At 35.4% G+C, this 23083-nt stretch overlaps 1 protein-coding gene across 3 annotated transcripts in view; it reads right to left on the reverse strand.

Annotated features, from left to right (window-relative positions):
- Mkln1 (muskelin 1) overlaps positions 1-23083 on the reverse strand; it is a 377765-nt gene that overhangs the window by 116867 nt on the left and 237815 nt on the right. For 2 of the 3 annotated variants that reach the window (XM_023709865.1, XM_004626545.2), the window contains 3 exons: positions 14798-14940; positions 13239-13327; positions 185-294 (listed from right to left, as the gene is read on the reverse strand). In XM_023709865.1, the coding sequence (XP_023565633.1) occupies positions 185-294; positions 13239-13327; positions 14798-14940 (342 nt within the window). The remainder of the gene's footprint in view (positions 1-184; positions 295-13238; positions 13328-14797; positions 14941-23083) is intronic. The other variant, XM_023709866.1, reaches the window with a different exon arrangement.

Below are 23083 nucleotides of genomic sequence, written 5' to 3' on the forward strand. Positions count from 1 at the left end.
CATCATCTCTGTAAAAATACCTTCAACACCCTCTTGAAATACAGATATTTTTATTAAAAATGTTAGTTTATGAATTGTTGTAACTTTTATTATTAATCTCAACATTTTAAATTATTCACAATGAAGTGATTTCTCCTTCTATAGGCATAAAATATAAGATCATAATTTTAAAATACAATCCTACCTTGCTGTACCAGTTGAGACATGGTTGTACTACATCAGGATCATCAATGCCACTAAGTTCAACATACCAGATGCTAAAGTTAAAACTGGGACCCCAGGACAGGAGTGGAACTTTAAGAAGGGAAAAAATAAAAATAAAATTAACAATAAAATGCAAGAAAATCTTAGCAAACTAAATCACTATTCCAGTCAACATTTTCTATGTGTCTCTATATGCACTATGCTAGGTGCTAGTAAAAAGAAACATATAACCCATTCCATCATGACATTTCCTTAGTTAAGGAAACTCAGTAAGATAATTCAAAGTGGTTATATACATATTCCCAAATAAACACAAACAGAACTAGGTGATTTAACAGGTAAACTTCAAAAAACCTACATATAAAGGTATTTTAAACTAGCTCTGGGCTGGGGAGATGATTCAGCGGTGTAAGCACCTGCCTGATAGTTTGCAAGGACCCAGGTTCGATCCCTGGTACCACATGCCATGCCATCCCTGCACTTTGGTGGCCACTGAGACTAAGCATGGTGGTGCAGCACAACTGTAATCCCAGTGTGAGGGAAGCTGAGACAGGAGGATCACTATGAGTCTGAGCTGTGTAGTGAGACTCTATACCAAATAAATAAATACTAAAAAAAAAATAACCTATATCAAGAGCATTTTGATATGAAGTAATAACCCAATTAACAAAATTTTAAAAAAAGGATTCAAAATTAATCTCAGCTAAGATTATATATCCAAATGAAGAAATTTTACCAGGCTTTCCTTGGTACCAAATATACTTTATTCTATGAAAAGGATGATTCAATAATAGGAGCTATATTAATGTAATTTACCATCTTAATTAAATGCAAAAATAAAAATTTATTTATTTATTTATTTATTTGGATCACTGGACATTAAACCCACGGTCTTTCCACTGAGTTACAGCCCAAGGCCTTTTTATTTTTTAATTTTATTTATTCATTTTTTTTACAGGACTGGGGATTGAACTCAGGCTCTTGCACTTGCCAGGGAAGCACTTATTTCACTGAGCCATCTCTCTGGCCCTATTTTATTTATTTATTTTTTTTTGTGGAACTGGGGATTGAACTCAGGCTCTTGCACTTGCCAGGGAAGCACTTATTTCACTGAGCCATCTCTCTGGCCCTATTTTATTTATTTATTTTTTTTTGTGGAACTGGGGATTGAACTCAGGCCCTTGTGCTTACGAGGCAAGCACTTATTCTACTGAGTTATCTCCCTGGCCCTTATTTTTTATTTTGAGACAGAGTCTCACTAAATTGCTAAGTTGTCCAGGCTAGGCTTGAACTTAATGAAACTGAGCCACCCAGAGTACTATGCCATCAAGCCTGAATATCTGATTACTTTATGAGATTCTATTAGTAACACTCTATGAAGGTCTTAGCCAGTGTTGTTAGAAAAAAGTAAGATTAAAAAAAATTCACCAAGCACAGCAGTATACATCTATAATCCCAGCACTTCTAGAAAGAGGCAGGAGAGTAAATTCAAGTCCTAATTGGGCAATGTAGCAAGACCCTGTCAAAATTTAAAGGATGCTGCTATTCAGAGGTAGGGTGCCCAAATTCAATCCCCGGTATGACCATCCCCTAAAAATGAGTCACTTAAAGATTACAGGAAATTTTCTACATAAAAACTCAGGGATTTTTTATGAGATTTTTTTCAAAATCCAAAAGATCCAAATGAGATTTTTTTCAATTTTATATACAACATGAACACGTAAAACTCAACCTGTCCTATACTTATAACTAATTAGAAAATAAAAAAGTCACCTTTACAATTGCAAAAAAGGGTGAAAGGATCTCAGAATACAGGAAAAATAAGTAATATTTATATAAGAAAATGTTTACTGTGAAACTAAATAAATGAAGTGACATTCTATCTTCCATAGGAAAACTCAGTGTAGTAAATATGTCAATTCCTTTCAGTATAAATTTAACATAATCTTAATTTTATAAAAACCCCATAGTATATATTAATTTTTCTTGACATGTAACTCAACAAGCTGACCTGAAAAAAGAGCACAAGAACATCTACAATAAAAATAATAATACAAGTATGCTACAAAGATATAATAATTATCGTATTAACTTGATACTAATCCAGGAAAAGAAAAATAAATGAGTAGAAGAGGAAAAACTATCTAAAAATATCTGAAGTATTCAGAAGAATTTAACATAGAATGAACTAAAACTTCATACCAATAACAACAAAACAGAGCAGAAGGTTTTAAAACATAACCCTTGAACTTCTGGAGATTCCCACAAAACTTTCTGGCAGTTTTTAATGGTCAAACTACTTTCTGTAATAATCCACAATAATAATATTAAAATATTATAATACTAACATTGACACCAAAGGTGAAAATGCAATGGTTAGTAAAACCACTGACACCTAGGTAGTGAAGTGGTGGCACCAAAAAAGTATAAGTAGTTCTTAATTCAGTACAAGTTGCACTATATTCCTCGCCATAGTATACTTACACACTTCAGGAAAAGAGTTCATTTAAGAATGTCTCTGGTAGTGCAATAAAAATTACTTTTTAAATTCCTACAATTAAATACACATCTTTTTGTATCCTATGTGACAGAATGGAAAGCACTAAAGGATTTTTACTCCACAACAAAGCATAATGGTCATCTCAAGGAAAACAATTGTGTACAACCCTTTGATTTATGATCTAAAAATAAGGGGGTCTTTTCTTGCATGGAAATAATCTAATTATTCAAATTTGGGTATCTGTTAGACATTCAAGAAAGACAAGTAAAGATATATAGGCTGTTGAAAATTAAAGTTTTTAACAGAAAATTAGAATTTTGGAAAATTAATGCCTAGAAGTTAGTTCTATAAGATTTTTCTCATTGGAGGTAATATTAATGAAGGTGATTTTTAAAATAGTATTTAACGAAATGTTTCAATGTTTGAAAGATCTGTGTAACTCAGTAAACAGTTTTCTTTTCTTTTTTCTTTCTTTTCTTTTTTTTTTTTTTTTTTTTGGCGGAACTGGGGATTGAATTCAGGCCTTTGCGCTTGCCAGACAAGCACTTATTCTACTGAGCTATCTCCCCGGCCCTGTTTCCTAAATGACATCATAAAATCACAAGTGGATACCAAGTTTAGGATATACCACAATATCTGATTGTCAGGTGCAATAATTTCAAAGTTTATAGCTCTTTTCATTGCATGAGATTATGAAAGAAACTAAGCTGTCTGGATTGGATACTTCTCTTACATTGTTAATTAAAGGAATCTGTGTAAGTAAAGACAGCTATAAGCAGTAGCAAAACAACTATGTGAATATATGAAGTGCTGTGAGAATGTTCAATATGATTTTCAGCTTACACGTATAAACAAAAATTTCCAAAGTTTTATATCAACAAGTTGTAAATTTTACTCTCCTTTCCTCTTCCTTGTCCCTCCCCTCTCCCTTGTTCTCCACTTCTCCCCATCTCCTCCCCCCCCCCTTTTTTTTCTTTTAGAAGTACTGAGGATTGAATCCAGAGCATTTGCACTGAGCTATATCCTCCAGGCCATGTGACTGATTGATTGATTATTTATTTATTTTCCAGTATGGAACTAAGGACCCTGAGCTCGCCAGTTAGGCGCTTACTTTTGAGAATTTTTTGAGAGTCACTAAGTCAATGTTTCACAGGGTAGTCAAACTTGTGATCTTCCTGCCTCAGCCTCCCAGAGCGCTGCAATTATAGATATGCACCATGATGCCCAGTTTGTTTATTTCTTTGTATAGCACTGACATTTAAAAAGTCTACTATATCACAGAGCAAAAACCACCAAATAGTATGAGTTACAGTAAGGATCTAAACCCAGAGCCACAAAAATATAATACATATATATAACCAGATACACAGCATCAGAGGTTCAAGTTCAATAAAATTAAGGAAAGGAATTTTCCTATTATATGTATTAAGTCCCAGCAAAATATTCATTTGTTAGAACAGTTAAACAATTTTATTCTGAAGAGATTTACTCTGTATACTCGGTGGCCCAGTAGAAATCTATCTATCTATCTATCTATCTATCTATCTATCTATCTATCTATCTATCTATCTACCTTTCTTTCTTTCTTTCTCTTTCTTTCCTTCCTTCCTTCCTTCCTTCCTTCCTTCCTTCCTTCCTTCTTTCTTTCTTTCTTTCTTTCTTTCTTTCTTTCTTTCTTTCTTTCTGTATTTTAGGGAAGGATCTACAGGGTATTGAGGGTTTCACTACTAGATCGGACTTTGTAGTGATCTGCCTGTTTACAGCTTCCCAAGAGCTGGAATTATAGGCAGGCACCAACACGCCCAGTCTCAGTGCACTGTCTGAGGGGTGGGGAAACACAGCATGGCAGGCCTGGGGAACAAACCCTGGGGCCCTGCACCTGCTTGCAGGTGCTTTAATATGCTGAACTATTTGGCCGGCCCTAATATTTCTAAATAAAATTTGTTCTATTTTTTCTAATACATTTGAAAGAACATAGGAAGAAAGATAAAATATGAGGTCACCTAACAAAAGACATGTTTCATTACAGATAACAACATATAATTAGTTAACAGACTAAAGGATTTGTACAAAATGACCAAGATCAGGCCAGGGACATAGCTTGGTGGTCTAAGCACCTGCCTGGCAAGTGCAAGCACCTGGGTTTAATCCCCGGTACTACATGCTGTGTCAGCCTCAAGCTAAACTGGCCACCAAAACAGGAAGTGGTGGTGCACGCCTATAATCCTAGGGCTGGGCAGGATGAGACAGGAGAATCACAAGGAATCTGAGCTGCGTAGCAAGACCCTGTACCAAAATCACTAAGATCATGTTCCCTCATTTCTGTTTACCAGTGATTTCTGGTGGCATTATCAACCTTACTAGTGTACATCAGACATACTATATATGATCTATAAGAAATCTAAATGTGAATTGAGGGCTCTTCAGACACATTATTTGTCCTCTCATAAAATATGCCTCTGCTCCCATCTTAAATAAAATAAGAAACTCCTAAGATACACCTCAAGAGTAGGACTTTCTAAAGTCCAACTACAGGTCCTCCCAAAAGACTGATCAGACACAGACACAATCAAGATCCATGTATCCTTTTCATAAAACAGGATACACACAGCACATAAAGATAGCAGACTACGACTCTTGCTACTCTCATTTGAGGCATAACTGGTATATTCAGTGTGCTTTAACACTGTCACGTAGGAGCTCTTTTGCAAATGACTAAAACAACTATTTCAAGATGCCTGTCATTTTAAGACTACGTTCTAGAAGATCTTAAAAATTCAAGATTATTCTGTATATAAAATAGGACAGATACACAGCTACGTTCTTTTAATTCAATGAGAAGAAAGAATTATACTAATAGTGTTTGGACAGGATATCAAGTCTGCATCTTGTACTATGAATGACCACTATGAAGATAACAATATGTAATGTATTAATTATTGAAACTGTCCTATTAATTGGTTGTGAAACTGTCTCATTGCTATTTGTTTCTCAATAAATTAATAAAAAAATATAATGTCAAAAAATAAGATTACTCTGAATAATTATCAATTTTACTATAGATTTGTAAGTACACAAAGCATTTAGCACAGTAACTGGCACAACTAAGTGCTCAATAAATACTATCCTTATTATCATTAGGATTCTTGATTTCTTTTAATAATATATATTTAAAATGTCACCATCTCCTATACTCCCATAAAAGGCCATACATACTCATGCAGAACCAGAATACTTTACAGAGTTAGGACCCACCCTTGACTTCCACACTCCTGAGATTCAGAATACATGTCATGTCCAGTCTGAACTGAAGCCTCTCTGAAGCCCCCAATAATCTGGACTCCAAGGGACTCTTACAGAAGTCCACTATCTTCCAACAGACAAAAAACAAGACTCCTGCTTGAATCTTTCCAAGACTCAGTATCTTTTTCTGTTTTCTTGCCAATTTCCTCATTTGGCTATCATGGTATGATGGAAGATGTAAATTCTTACAGTCATTGGCAACTAATACGCTCATCCCATACTACTTTAGCTTTCTTCTCTCTGATCCTATCTCCCACTCAGGTTCTCCATCCCAAACTTTTAACTTACTTTCTAGAATCCAGTCTCCCAATTAATAATGTTCCTCCTTTACTAAGTTTTCTGGCTTCACCTGAAGCCAAGATTCTTTCTCTCCACTTCCACATTAAATCTCATCAAAAACAGTACTCCAGACTATGCGTGGTGACACACACCTGTAATCCCAGCAAGTGGGAGGCTGAGGCAGGAGGATCGTTGCAAGTCTGAGACCAGCCTGGGCTACAAAGTGAACTCAAGGCCAGACTAAAATTGTATAGTGAAACCCTGTTTTCAAAAACAGACAAAAATTACACACGCACACACAAACAGCACTCCATTAAGAGCTCTCTGCCTTGTGTCCCTTTTTGTCACTCAGTAAAACCTGACACACCACCCTTAGTTTTTTTTTTTTTAAAATTTTTTTTTTTTTTTTTTAATGTGTGTGTGTGTGTGGCCAGCTCAGCCCACCAGGGGGCGGGGCTGGCTGGCATGTGGTGCTGGGGGATTGAACCGTGGTCCCTGTGCTTTGCTAAGCTTGTTCTAAGTAGGTGCCTTAGACCACTGAGCCATCTCACCAGCCCCTTTAGTTTTAAATATATAAAGTAAAACACACAAAATGGCAGAGTAAATCAATTAAAATAAAAATTATTACAAGAAATTAATGTTTCTTGGGGGCTGGGGAGATGGCTCAGTAGAATAAGTGCTTCCCTGGCAAACGCAAGGACCTGAGTTCAATCCCCGGTTCTGGAAAAAAAAAATACATAAATAAATAAATAAATAAAATAAATTTTTAGGGGCTGGGGAGATGGCTCAGTGGAATAAGTGCTTCCCTGGCAAGCACAATGGTCTGAGTTCAATCCCCAGTTCCGCAAAAAAAAAAAAAAAAAAGAAATTAATGTTTCTATTAACACATTAAAAAATAAGATCTCGGGGCAGGTCTAATACTTAAGGATAATTTTAAAGTTGTGATAAAAATTGTAACACTAATGTGATAGAAAAAACTTGCAGCTTACTTGTAACTTCTAATCTTTGACAAGTCACAGGCACTACAAGTACTATTAGGAATCATTATTCCTAACTGTCAAATGTTAGTGAGCAGTTAGAAAACAAAGATGCAACTTTTTCCTCAGCAAATACACAAAGCCACTGATTTATGCCCTGATCTCTCCAAGGATGTCACAATCATCCTGAGGAAGTAGTACATGTGTCACATGGTAAGTGAACTTGACCTCTGGAAGTAAAGAGACTTGAGCATATATCCAATCACATTTTTGTACTTGTATGGTTTTAGCCAAAATACTCAACCTCAAAACTTTAGGTTCCGGGGCCAAGGAGCCAGCTCAGCAGCGTAAGTGCCTGCCTGGCAAGCACAAGGTCCTGAGTTCAATCCCTGGTATGAAAACAAAAACCCTTTTGGTTCCTAACCTGTAAAGTGAGTACAATAATACCTACATCATGAGTAGATATGTTTCATAACATGAGTGTTTCATAAATGGTACCTATTGTTACTTAAAAGCAGCACAGTGTTACGCAATCCAAAAAACGGTATGTATATATGCTCTATGTCTTGACCATAGTTAGTTCTAGCTAACTTATACGACTTTGGCCATTTCTTCAACTAAAAAAAGAAAAATCTCCATCTGCTGTTATGTATTGCATGTGAGAGCCCTTACAAAATTAGCAAAACCAGGGCTGGGGACATACCTCAGGGGCACAGTGTCTGTCTTCCCAGCACAAGGGTCCTGGGTTTGATTCCCAGTACAAATAAATAAATAAATAACCCTAAGTGCTAAAGTAGTCAAAATTATCAAAAATAATATAAATATAGAAGATTCTAAATGATTGCTGAAATGACATTGTGGTACAAATTATGCTCATACAGATTCTTTTTCTATAAAACCTAAATTACTGCATGTTAGAATAGAAGATGTACAAAAAATGAATAAGAGTATTCAAAATAAAATTATTTCCTTCCTAAATGGGATCTTAAAATTTAATAGACTACCAACTACTCCATAAATCAAAACATTTCAAGTTATAGTCCAATATAACTATCCTATCATTACATAGAAAAGGTATTACCAGCCTCATTTCATACCAAAAGTCTACTTTAGAAAGAAATATAAAATTTATCTGAAGGAAAGCAGCCATCAATACCAATTTTAACAGAAAAATAAGTTATCTAAATACTAATATTCTAAATATCACATATAAATACTTAAAATTATTTAGAAACCCCCTGCCACACAATAAAACTGGGATTCCTTACCTTGTCAAAAATTTGTGATCAAATTTATTCTAATATAGCTTATGGAAACATATGAATAAGAATGAATAACATATATTCATTATAAATGACAACTATCACAAGAAGATACTGCAGAAGCAAAACGTTAGTGCAGGTTAGGGGCATGCAACACCATGTCCAGCTCCCTATGTTCCTATACATACACTTGTGATAAAGTTTAGTTTATAAGTTAAGCACTATGAGATATTAATAGTAAGTTGCCATACAGTTTAGCAATCGCATATGATTTTATTTCCTTCTATTATGAAGAACTTTTTTTTTTTTTTTTGAGACAGGTTCTCAACTATGTAGTACTGGCTGGCTTTGAATTCATTTATGTAGGGGCCGGGGAGATGGCTCAGTAGAATAAGCGCTTCCCTGGCAAGTGCAAGGACCTGAGTTCAATCCCCGGTTCTGCCAAAAAAAAAAAAGCTAATGAATTCATTTATGTAGCTCAGGCTGGGACTGAACTCAGCAATCCTCCTGCCTCAGCCTCCCAAATGTTGGGATTACAGGCACACAACCCCATGCTTTGCTGAATGTTTACCTTTTAATTAAGAGAGATACTTTAAATCTTCACTTTGGCAAGTCCACATCACTAGCATCACTACTTTTAATGCTTTGGACTATTAGGTAAAATAAGAGTTACTGTGTAGTTTCTGTCCTCTGATTGGACCCAGGCTCATACAGAGTTTGGACAAAAATTTGCTCTTGCTTTCATTTCTACCATGGATTCTGTCCACTTGCATAGAACATACATTTTTCCAATGCTGTCAGGCATGCCACAAGATAGGTGATTCTGTCCTTGGATGTGAACAGAATAGAGGTAATATCACAGTTACCATGACTGGAGTAGGAAAAGTCAAAGCTCTCTAGGTGTCTATGCTGACCTTTGGCCTCCAACTTGTGTTAATCTATAATAAAAATGATGCTTTAGTTTCAAAAAAAAAAAAAAAGTTAGCGCATGCCCCAGGCAGGACTGCTGACTCTGTCTGGGGAGTTGCTCCTGGGCTCGGATGTCATATGGAAATATGTGGCTCCCCATATTTCCTTAACCTTCACTAGAGTCAAACCACTCGCATGGACCAGACCATTTTCCCAAACTCATGGTGCTACAGGGGCCAGAGAGATGGCTCAGTGGAATAAGTGCTTCTCTGGCAAAGGCAAGGGCCTGAGTTCAATCCCCAGTTCTGGAAAAAAAAAAAAAAAAAAGGTCTTCCAAACTCATGGTGCTAGTCCCCCACACTCAACTTAAGCCTCCAAGATAGGCAGGGATGAATCAGAAGCTATATGGGCCCCTACATATTCCTCACATGGGATGGAGTGAGGTGATGCAGAGGGAAGAGCCCCCAACACCTGCAGTGGGCCATATTTATGGGAAAGGTTGATTGTAGTAGAGTTGTCTGGCTGTCTTTATTCGGATCTGGAACTGTACTGTGCCTGGTGTTGTGCACAAGGTCTGAAAACTTACTGCTAGTATCTAGCAACATACAAGACTACCCAGCCAAACCTTAACATAAAGTAGCTAGCGCCATGGAAGTACAGTATAAATTAAAAGAAAAAGGTATTAAATTAAAAAACAAAAACAAAACAAAACACTGCTTAGGCAGACGCAGCAGCAGGGTTTTGATCCCCAGCATGCTGGGCCGGCCACGCCCCTGGAGCACTGAGACAGCAATTGAGTCTGGGCATGGTGGTGAGTGCCTATAATCCCAGCACTTGGGAGGCTGAAAATCACTACAAGTCTGATCTACGTAGTGAGATCCTGTAGATCCTGTACCCCACAGACCGTGTACTACAAAAAAAAAAAAAAAATTAATTAGATTTCACTGCATAATTTAGAGACAATGTATCAGAGTTAGTCTTGTTTCTGTTCCATTCCTTTAATATGAATAACTGAAAGTTAACTATATATATAAATTGTGTTAAAAATAAGTTTAAATCAGGTTCTTTTAAACTGCATCATTGTAGAACATCAATGTAAACAAAAACTTGAGATAAATTCTAATCATTTATCCTACCCAATTAAACAAATATCTGTGATAAAATATAGTTCACCAAAAGACAGTGACAGATCACTCAAGTCTTATCAGAATGAATTTTTAAGAGATATAGTGATAAATCAAAACACTAACATAAAGTTTTGTAAGTTTTATGATTTCCTTAATTTCTAAGAAAACTTATTGAGAAAAGGTTAGGAAAAAGCTAGAAAGCAAACACACTATAAAGCAGTATTAATATCTTTTAACTGGCAAGAAATATGAAACTAAATATTCTGAGTATCAAATGAGCTTATGTCTATTTTTTTTTAACACTACAATTAATACTGCATCTAAATACCATAAAACTAAGCTGGGTCAACTGAAAGACAGTCCCTGTCATAAGAAAGCTGACAGTGGGAATAAAGAAACAGTGTTCAAAAAGTACAAAGATTCAGTTAAAGAAATCATTTCTAGTGATCTAGAATGTACAAAATGGTGACTATAATAATAATGTACTGAATACTTGAAAATTGCTGAGTAGATCTTGTAAGTTTTTAACACATATATACATATTGTATGAATATAAATGTTAGTTGGACTTAATCACTTCATAATATGCACATATATTGAAATATGCACATCATAAATATATACAATTATGTATCATATTAATAAAGGTGAAGGAAAAATACATATACCCAATTACTGTGGAAAAAAGGAAAAAGGCTGATAAGAGAAGAAAGGATCCTACTGTTTATAGATTTAAAATCAAAGATTTAAGATCACAAAATTGATAAACCTATACAGTGGCGTTCAGGAATTTGGACAGACTAAATACTGATGAAGGAATTACTAGTGCAAAAGAAGGAATAACCAAAATTTAATTTGAAAAAATCTTTAAAATAAATTACAAGTAGGACTGGGGAGATAGCTCGGCAGTCTAAGCGCCTGCCTGGCAAGCACAAAGACCTGGGTTTGATCCCCTGTACCACATGCCATGCAGGCCCCAGAAGGGCATGCTGTGCCAACCACTAAAACTGGGCATGGTGAAGCACGCCTGTAATCCCAGCCCAGGGTGGGGGGCTGAGACAGGAGGATCACTACAAGTCTGAAATAAGTAGTGAGACCCTGCACCAAATAAATAAAGATTAATAATAATAATAATAATAACATAAATCACAAGAGAACGAGACATAAGCTCTCATTTAAAATCAGTTACAACAGAAACAACAGTTACAAAAGAAAAATAATGCACTAAATAGTCAATTAATCTAAAAGTAGTTTTAGGGGGCCTGGCCCTAGCTCAGTTCTTTAAGTGGCTGCTTCCACCAAGCTGTCAGCCTCAGGTGGCTCTAGTTCGATCCCCACAACTCTCCAGCCAGCCAAACAAGCCCTGAGGGCATTCGGAGCAAAAAATAAAAATAAATAAATAAATAAATAAATAAAAGTAGTTTTATCTCAATAGTCTCTAACACCTCAGATATTCTTTTTGCCCAGTATTTCAGCTGGACTACTGGTTATACAGAAGAAACATAGAATACAAGTGCTCTATAGATTTTAATAAAATGAGTTTTTTTATTTTTATATAATACTATACATATAGTCATGAATAAAAAATATAAAAAGCACTTTTCTTAATTCCATGAAAAACTAAATTCATAACCAAATAATCAGAGGATAGCAACATTTAATACACTGAATGCTTTGCTGGGACTTGAGTAGATATAATATTTTCCATTATGAGTAATATATTAGAATCTCATGTACCTCTTTTGACTCAATGAAATTAACAGGTTTACCCTTAGTAGAATGACACACAATGACTATAAAGTACATTGTAGGATTCTGGATTTTATTATCATTCATGAAATCTGACTAATTTAAATATAGTATTTTCAAAAGTGTACAAGAGAGATGAAAAGATTCAACTTTTCTATCTTTTAACCTAATGGCAATCAAAATAACCTGAAATTTTCTATTTTTGAGGATGCACTACAAATACTTTCATAAACTAAAATACTAAGTAAATATATTTCTTAAAACTATTTTTCTTTTATTTATTTTTTCCTGGAACTGGGGATTGAACTCGGGCCCTTGCACTTGCCCAGAAAGTGCTTATTCCACTGAGCCATCTCCCTGGCCCTTAAAACTATTTTTCAAACAATGCTTTGCAACATATTTGTAGGTCAAGAAATCAGTGTAAATGGGTTTAACCACTAAAAAAATAAAATACAAAAGAACAAAACAGGAATGAACTATATAGCCTCCCTTAAAGAATTCTATTTGGTTTTATAATGTCATAATTTAGAATAACAAACTCATAAAACAACTCATGGAATGAAACTAATTTATCTCATAAAAACTTCTCAGTCTTCAAATGAGAAAACAATTGGAATAAGTTCCACTTGAAATTACTAACACTAACTTAGTATTGGAGTTATAAATTAAGGGTCACAGAACTTCCGTAAAAGGTCAAACAGTAACCTTTTGGGCTTTGCGGGCTATATGGTTTTCTTCTATTTGCCTCTATGTTTGGTGCACAAAAACAGAAACAGACAATATGTGCACTGATCAGTGTAGCAGCCTTCTATAAAATTTTATTTAAAAATACAGGAGGCCCAGAAGACTCAGTCCATAAGCAGTATATAGTTTGTAGGCCAATAGCAGAAACAATTTGTTTCTATACTAAAGGAGTATAAAACCTTACCTATCTTAATGAATCGACAAGGGAACATCTGTTCATCAATTTTATGCTTCAAGGTAAATGTTTCTTTGTTATAATCATTCTTTAAACCACTGTGAGGAAAAAAATAAGGTTATCAAATTTGGTTTTATAATTTAGTAACATCCTAAAACACACAATAATGCCATACTCAAGACTTTAAAATCAAACCAATATTCATAATACTTGATCAAGATGGTATAAACAAGTAGGTGAACATGGGAATACAGGTCAATACTTGTATATTTAAATCAAATGCAACACAAATGTATCTATGAGACCTAATGAAAAAAATACAGTGTTTATGAATGTTGTTATAGTACATGGGAATGCATAACAGAACCTAATGTTAACATTTCTTAACATTTTATGGAGTGTGACAAAATTTCTAAGTCATATGAAAAAAATTTTTTTTAAAAATGGGGGGGTACAGAACCGGGGATTAAACACAGGCCCTTGTTCTTGCCAGGGAATCACTTATTCTATTGAGCCATCTCCCCGGCCCCCATAATTAAAAATTCATTCTCATATCTGATGACTTAATGCTGAGTACTTATTTAATCAAAGAATTAAATCACTTAATTCTCAATGAGATGTTAACATTCCCTTTACAATTCAAAAGCTTTTCAGTCAGTCTTATTTTTTAGGTTTCAAATCATTTACTTTCTCCTAAACATAAATTAACACATATTACCTTTCTAACCAAACAGCACTGACACAAATTTTACAGAAGAATCATTTCATTTTCAGGTTGCTTTAACGTTTTGAAGTACTTTTGCAATTCCAATCAAATACAGCGGTATTATTTGCTTACATAAAGTATGGTATTGGTGGACATATCACTGATATATTTTACATCTCCATGGCCTTATTTATCCCTTCCACTGACACTCTGATTTTTCATTCTCTGAAGTACACTGTAATACTCTTGGTGCCCTGTGTTTTAAAACTCAAATTTACTGAGCTTTTTCCAAGAGGCAGGCATTATGCTAGATACAGACACATACATTATTCATTTACAGAACCTTCTTGTTGGTCTTCAACTTATTATGATTATGCATATCAATGTTTTGGAAAGGATACCTATTTTTATAGCAAGGATTTTTTTTCTTCCAACCTCTGCCCTCCTCTATAGCACAGCTTGATTAAAGCCGAAAGTATCTCAAAAGTTAATCACAGTTCAAAATTATGACCGAAACAGAGGGGAAAAATGTAATCTTTCTTCACTGCTAGCCAATATTTACTAGTATGTGGTGGTTAAAGATAAAAAAACAGGGGCGGGGAGATACTTCAGTAAAATAAGCACTTGTCTGGCAAGCACAGGGTCCTGAGTTCAATCCCTGGTACCACAATAAATAAATAAATGAATAAATGTAGATAGATAGACAGAAAAGCTACCACAAGCTACATTATTAAAATAAAGAATGAAGAGAAAAACAGAATACTCTTCACTCCCTTGGGAGAAACCCACACAGATGTACCTATAAAGAAACTAAAACTACAGTTTGCTTATAAACTCTTTCTTCCCCTACAACATAACTCACCTAGACAATAGTTCTGTCATATTTTCTTCATTCATCCCACCGAAGACTTTAAATTTCTTCAAATTGCAGACATGCGTTTTTTCATATTTCCCAAACGTGATATTCTGAACTATAGCAGGCCTTTCAAGCTTTAGAATCAAGTACTAATAAAAGAAACAATGAAATTATCTTCTTTTAGATAGACAATATTAAAATTAAAAAGTTTTAACATTAAAAGAAAAATGGATAGAGTCCAATCTGCATGGCAGGTTTATTTTTTAAGCTAAAGAACATATGCAACAGCTTTATAAGGCTACCAGATCATCACCACTTTCTCACACTAGTAGGGCGTAGAAGCTACATTATACTTAACACTGTAGATAGAGGAGAAAAAAAATGAACTAGTGAGATAACTTCTAATCAGGAAATAGTACTTATTAAAAGATATAACCACACTATGAATAACCAGCTAAAATAAGATTAAAATGCAAAATTCCCAACTACATATTCTCACAGATTTCACCAGCTAAACTGATAAATCAGTGATAAAATTTTAAACCCAGTATCAAGTTTTAGAGATTTGCTACCAACTCTGTCAATTTTACAAGTTAAAACACCCAGACCTATTACTACTGGTCAATACAATAGGATCAGCTAGGAAAAACATCATTTATATGCTTTTCAATTCTAGAAAGAGGGAAATTACCATTGACTGAATACATGTGAAAAAAGATATTTAAAAAAACAATTCAGATGTTTTGCTGGAGAGACTTCATGATTAGATGTAATAAATATAGGTGGTAACAATTAAAAATAATGAAGTTGCAGGCCTGCCTCTACTATACATAAAAATTAACTCTAAATAGATTAAAACTGGGCTGGGGAGATATGGTGGTGGTCTAAGTGCCTGCCTGGCAAGCACAAGGACCGGGTTTGATCGCCCATACCGCATGACAGGCCTTCCTGCCTGCCCTTGTGTGTGCTGAGCCAACAAAACTGGGCGAGGCTGAGATAGGAGGATCACAAGCTGCACAGTGAGACCCTGTACCAAATAAATAAATAATTTTAAAAAACAGATTAAAACTGATCCAAAATTGATCACTTATGATCAAATATCTAAAAGTTAAAGCTAAACTTTAAAACTCTTTAGCGAAATCTAAAGCAGAGAAGTAAATATTCATGACTTTGGATTTGATAACGAATTCTTAGATATGATGCAAGTATAAACAAGAAGCATTAAAAAGCAGACTTCATCAAGACGAAAGCTTCTGAGATGGGTATGGCTGCACATCCCTAGAATCCCAGCATTCTGGGACGCTGAGGCCAGAAGATCACAGAATGAAATCCAGCCTGGACAATTTGGCAAGAATCTGTCTCAAAATAAAAAAATTTAAAAAGGGCTGGAATGTAGATCAGTGTAAAGGCACTAATTTCAATTTATAGTACTTGAAAAAAATTAGAACTCTAGTTTCAAAAGACAGCATCAAAAAGTTAAAAAGACAACCTACAGGAGATTTGCAAATCACGTTTGATTAGAATACAGAATACATAATAACTTTTAAAATGTTAACAACAGAAAGACAACACAATTTTAAAAGATGGGAAATAATCTGAATAGTTCTTTTGCCAATGAAAATAAACAGCCAATAGGCACATCTGCTTAAAATCATTAGTCATAATGAAAGTCCAAATCAAAGTCACAACAAATGGAGGGAGGGAAGAATGGGGGTGGGGATGCACAATCCACCACATAAAGAAACAAGAATTTGCAAAGATGTGGACAAAGTGAAATTCTTATATATTGATGGCAGGAATGTAAAACAGTACAAACAGCAGAAAATAGTTTGAAGGATCTTCAAAAAAGTTAAACAGAATTACTACATAACCCACAAGTGCACAGTCAAAAAAAGGAAAAAGTACTTATTGGAATAAACGCTTAAGCAATGCATGCACAGAAAAGTATTATTTAAAAGACCTCAAAGGTAGAAATAATCCAAACGCCCACACAATGTTCAATGGTTAAAAAAAAAATGCAGTACCTCTACACAACAGAGCACCATACAGCCAAAAAAGTAATTACTGACATGTGCTACAATATGAACTAATCTCAAAACCTTGCTAAGGGAAATAAGTCAGAAACAAAAAGTTATATAAGATTCAACTTATATAGTAACTACAAACTAAACACAGAAAGCAAGAGCCAGACACGGTGGCACATGTCTATAATCCCAGCACTGGGGAGGCTGAAGCAGGAGGATCACTTCAATTTGAGGCCAGCCTGAGCAATAGAAGTGAGTTCAGGCCAGCCTCAATTGCATAGTGAGACCCTGCCTCAAAAAGACCAAAAAACAAAACAAAACAAAACCTCCACAAAAAGCAGATTGACCATTGCCAAGAGGTAGGTAAAGAGGGAAAAGCAGAGCCAGGAGTGGTGGTGTACACCTGAAGTCCTAGCACTCAAGAGACTAAGGCAGGAGTACTGCTAAAAGTTCAAGGCCACCCTTAGGCTACATAGTGAGTTCAGGGCCAGGCTGAACTACATAAGAAGACTTTATATCACAATAAATAAATAATAAAATAAAATAAGACTGAAAGAAAAGGAAAGAATGAGTGTAAGGTTTTCTTTTGGGTGACAAAAACATTTGGGAGCTAGAGAGAGATGATAGTTGGACAATTCTATAAACATACTAAATAGTACTGAATTATTAAAATAGTTAATTGCATGTTGAATTTTACTTCAATTTAAAGAAAGAATGATTTTAGACCACGCTGAAACTGAGGTGTCAGTTGTATCAGCACCCTTCAAAAGATATAAAGAAGAGTGTTTCTTTGTCTTTACTAAGATCTGATGCTCATGTTCTTTCCTGACTCATTGCTGCCTAGTTCCAATCTCCACATCCATCTTCACATCTTTCCTGTAACTTGTTTCTTCTCCTTTTCTGTGTGTAAAAGATACTTCTCCAGCCATCAAGATAGCTCAGTGGACTAAGGTGCCTGCTTAGGCAAGTGCAGGGACTGCAATTTGACACCACGCACCACATGCTGCACCAGCCCCACCCCTAGCCCCTGGGTGGACCGAGCAGGCATAGTGGTGCACACCTACATTCCTGGTGATGGGGAGGCTGACAGCAGGAGGATCACCACGAGTCCAAGCTGTGTAGTGAGACCCTACGACAACCAAATACATTAAGAAAAAAAAAGAAAAAAGAAAAGTAGACAAGACATGACACTTCTCACTGGATTTAGGGCCTACCCTAATAAAGGATGATCTCAACTAGAGATTCTCACCTTTATTATATCTTTTAAGCAATTAAGGTCACATTCTTATGGGTTCATACATCACTATTTCTTTGGGGAGAGGGGTGAGGATCACTATAACTCACTACAGAGAATTAACACAGGCAAAAAAGTAACAAAGGCTTATGAAAATGAGTTATAAGTCCTGTTAACATGTCAGACTTAAGTGCAGCCTAGTAAGCAAGGCACAAAATGGTATATGCTGAGAATGAAGAGGCAGGCAGCTAGCAGATCACTTAATGTGTGCCATTATGTGGGTTTCAAACTATAAACGCACTGAGATCTAGTTAGGCATAACAGAAAGCCACAATCTGACACCATACACAAAATACACACAATCTACTTTGTGGAAAATAGATTAGAGTAAATTTTAGACCAGTTACATTATTGTTATAATAATTCAGACACATAAGACAAAGGAGATTAGGACAGAAATGGTGTGGCGTTGGAGTCGAGCAGCTTTGACACAATATTATAGAAATAACTGGTGGGATGTATGATTGGATGTAGGAACAGAAGGTATCAAGGATGATGATTTAGTTTTTGATTTGAATAACAAGCTGGCTATTTACTCTGAAGAGAAGGACTGGCAGACAGACAAGAATAAAAGTGAAAATAGTTAAATTGACTGTTTATCTATGAATGTCTGAGGCTGTGTATAAATTACCTTGGTACCTTAGAAACAATAGTGATTTATGATTTCTCATGATTCTGTGGGTTCGCTAGGCAGTTCCTGCATTCGGATCTCCATGTACTGAAACTCACTAATCTAGCTGTATTCATTTAGTGGGCTGGCTAGTGAACTAGGTCTACTATCTGGGGTGTGAGGAGGCTGGGATTAAATGGGGTTCGGTTTTTCCTCGCCAGCTTTCATTCTCAAGGTGAGATGGGATTTCCTCACACTATAGTTTTCTCTCAGTTCCAAAACACCTTGCTAAGAAACTGTAATTGAATTTATTTATGACCTTGTTAAGAAATCTGGGTTCTTTTCTGAGGATAGTAAAGGTAATTATAAATCATACATCTGATAAAGGACAAAAATTCTCATAACTCAACAATAAGCAAGAAATTTAAAAACTGACAAACCATTGAAAAAACTTTTTACCAAAGAACATTTAAGAAGGCAAACTAGCATAAGAAAACATAATCATTGTTAGTAATTTTTAAAATGCAAATTAAGACCACAAACAAACATTATCAATACATCTTGATCTTTATTACCCCCCAAATTAGAAAACAATCCAATGCCCATCAACACATTTAACAATGAAGAAATGATGAGAAATTCATAGCAGTATTAAGCTAGACAGTATTAAAAAAAAACCCTGACATGGGGCTGGGGAGATGGCTCAGTAGAGTAACTGCTTGCCTGGCAAGCACAAGAGCCTGAATTCAATCCCTGGTTCTGCAAAAAAAAAGAAAGAAAAAAAACCTGATATAAACTGTACCACAAATGAATTTCAATTATTGAGTGAAATAAATCAAACAAAAATAAATATTGTATTGCTCTATTTATATAACTCCCAGAAAATGCAAACTGTAAGCATTAGGAAATGCAATCTATAGTAAAAAAAGCACCAATCAGTAGTTGCCTGGATACAGGAACAGAGGTGGGTGGAAGGTATTAAAATAGAATATGAGAAACTTCTGGAGGTAACAGATATGTTTAGTATCATGAGTGTGGGTATTCTCAAGGACATATATTTATGTCAAGACTTACTAAATTATATACCGAATATATATGTCAATTACATCTCAATAGCTATTAAAATATAACTAAAAGATGTAAGTAAGCACAAACTGACAGAAAATAGCTGCACTAGGTACCTGAAATAGGACTCATATCAGGAATAGATACACACAACTCCTACACACAAGTCAACACTAATCAAAAAGGAAAGAACCTCACACATTTATGGGTAAAAAATCCATCAAAAACTAAATGAACATTTAATAAACAAATGGAAAAACACTAAGTATCATTAGTCATCATATTTATAAATTAAAACCATTTTACACCAATAAAATGCGAATCAATATTGAATGCTGCTGAGGTTATGAAGTGACAAATTTGACAATTTCATATAAAATATATTTCTATCTTATGATAAACAATTATAATGACCAGCAGTATTTTTATGAATATAGAATAAAGATTTTTAACTATGACTGACATTGATTTTTTTTTTTGTATTGGGGATCAAACTCAGGACCTTTCCCTTGCCAGGCAGACACTTATTCTACTGAACTATCTCCCCTGCCCAATACAGCAATTCTAATTTTAGGTATTTATCCCAAATAAAAGAAAATATACTGTTTTTTATAAAAGAATGCCTATAAAAGGCATTCTGTATGCATAATCACCAAAATAAAATAACCAAAGTCCTTAAATAAAAGAATGGATGAACAATTGCGGGAGACACATATAAAGGGATAGTATCATGTAAAGAAAAATATTAATGTACCTGACAACAGGGATGAACACTGAAAAACATACTGAGGACAAAAAGTGGAGGGGGGGGTCTCTCAGCATTTCCCTTCTCTTCCCTACTCCCCCTTTTTCTCCCCTCTCTTAACTCCATTTATATTAAATTTTTAAACTAATGGCCAAAGAAACCTGAACAATGGCTGCCCCTGGGTACAGGTTGGGAGAATTAGAAATTCTTTGATAAGGGATCAGAAAGGACCTTTCCAAAATAATGGAGATAGTGTATCCTTAGGGAGTTAAGAATTCTATTGGTGTGTACATTTTTCAAATTGAATATAGTACACACTTAGAATATATATTTTACTATATATATGCAAATTATAACAATTGAAACTGTATTAATCTAGTGTACATACCAATTACTTGAGAGGAAGGAGGAAATGCAAGTTGGATGTCAGCTGGGGCAACTGAGCAAGACCTTGTTCTCAAAATTTAAATAAACGAATGGATGGATGGATAGATGGATGGATAGATGGATGGATGGACGTACAGACGGATGGACAGACACACAGACAGACAGACTGGGGAATGTAATTAAGTAGTGGAGTGCTTACTTAGCACATGGGTTCAATCCACAGTACTGTAAAAATAAAATTAAGAAAAATCCATAATTTGTATAATAGTCCTTTTACAAACTTGGACAAAATAAATGATAATGAAATGCAAATATTTTCTTCCTCACTTTGCAAGTAGTTAATGCTTATGTAACATTCTTGTAGTTCATCAAACGGAATAATCTGAGTGTACTACAAAAGTTAACATACAGTGCTCATTCACATACACATACATTAAATAGCCATTAAGGTTTCCTTGACCTTCTTAGGTTACAAAAAAGCAGAATGCTTGCTGTTTCTTAACTTCAGCTTCCCTCTCTGGTCCCTAATACGAAGAGGAGTACTTAGTATTACACTTCTACATAAACTACTTAGGAAGAAGCTTAATCTAATCTCCCAAAATGCAACTGCCACAAATCTGTAAGTACCTATACATTTTATTCAACTCTAGTATATTCAGCAGTCATCTTGATAGATGTATTTTCCATGGCAGTACTGCCAACTCCTATACAATACATTTGATGAGAATGAAATTATTACCTCAAGGCATTTATAGGATTTTCATTCATTCATGTTATGTTATTCCCTACCAACACATAATTCAAAATTAACAAGAAATCTTGATGTTCTGAGTGGAAAGAGTAGAAAAACTGACTTCTGTATCCCAAGACCACCTTGTAGAGGCCAGTAGCAAATCACACCCTCTCTGAAACACAGAATCAAGACACCAGAAAAACAACTTGGCAAAGAGAAAAAAGCAGCTTTGGGGCTGGGGAGAGAGCACAATGGTCTAAGCGCCTGACTGGCAAGTGCAAGGACCCAAGTTCAATCCCTGGTACCGCATACCAGGTATGCCATGCTGGCCACCAAAACTGGGCATAGTGGCACACACCTGTAATCCCACATTGGGGAGGCTGAAACAGGAGAATCACTACAAGTCCGAGCTGAGTAGCAAGACTCTATATCACATACATAAAAAGAATCAGAAATTATGAAAAGAAAGCAAGAAAGAATGCAAAATATAAAAATTTCAACAGAAAGCATGAATAGCAGATTTGAACAATGTGACCAAAAAGTATCAGAAACAAGAGAAAGTAGAGGTAGATCACAAACTAAAAACGACAAGACACCATGCAAGCTGGATTCAATAGCTGCTAGATTATACAAAACAAAGCCAGACTAAACAAAAGCAACCTCATAATCGCAGGCTTACAGGAAAACTTCAAAGAAAACTCAAAAGATGTACAAAAAAATATTCAAATCACAGCAGAAAATTTCCCTAATTTAGGAAAAGGAATCAATATTCAAGTACAAACATAGAACCTCAAATAGCCAAAATCAGAAAAGAGTCCCTCCAGGACACATAATTTAAATTCCAGAAATTTAACAGAAGGAGGAAATACTAAATGTTGTTAAGGAAAAACATCAAAAAACCTACAAAAGAAAGCCCATCAGAATAACAGCAGGTTTCTCAGCACAATCTTTAAAGGCTAGGGACAAGTTGGAGTGAAGTTTTCAAGCGCTAAAACAAAACAACTGTCAACCCAGGTGTCTATCTGTGGGGAGGAGCTGAAACTGGAGATCGGTCACATGTGAGATCACAGTGCAGGGCAAGTAAAGCCAGCCTCAAAAACACAGAATACCAGACTGAGGCAAGTAACATGAATAAACTGCTCTGGTCTCAAGAACACTGGGCACCAAAGGCAAGCCACAAGGGTAACATATTAGGCAGAGTTTCGCCAACCACCCAATGTATATAAAAAACTAGCTGCAGCCATTGGAGCCCTCCCTCCTTCTCCTACTCCTTTCTTTCTTCCTCCTACTCCCATCAGGAGAGAGGGCTCCATCTGGTCTAAGTTTTATGTGTTCTGACTCTTGTCCTTTTTTCTCCATCCTCTCACCATTCTCACCCAGGGAACTTGAAGGGCTGCAGGGGATGTGGCATCTATCTTTAAGAGTGACAAAGAT

Source organism: Octodon degus, unplaced genomic scaffold (genome assembly GCF_000260255.1).
Source record: "Octodon degus isolate 3935 unplaced genomic scaffold, OctDeg1.0 scaffold00015, whole genome shotgun sequence".
Taxonomy (NCBI): domain Eukaryota; kingdom Metazoa; phylum Chordata; class Mammalia; order Rodentia; family Octodontidae; genus Octodon; species Octodon degus.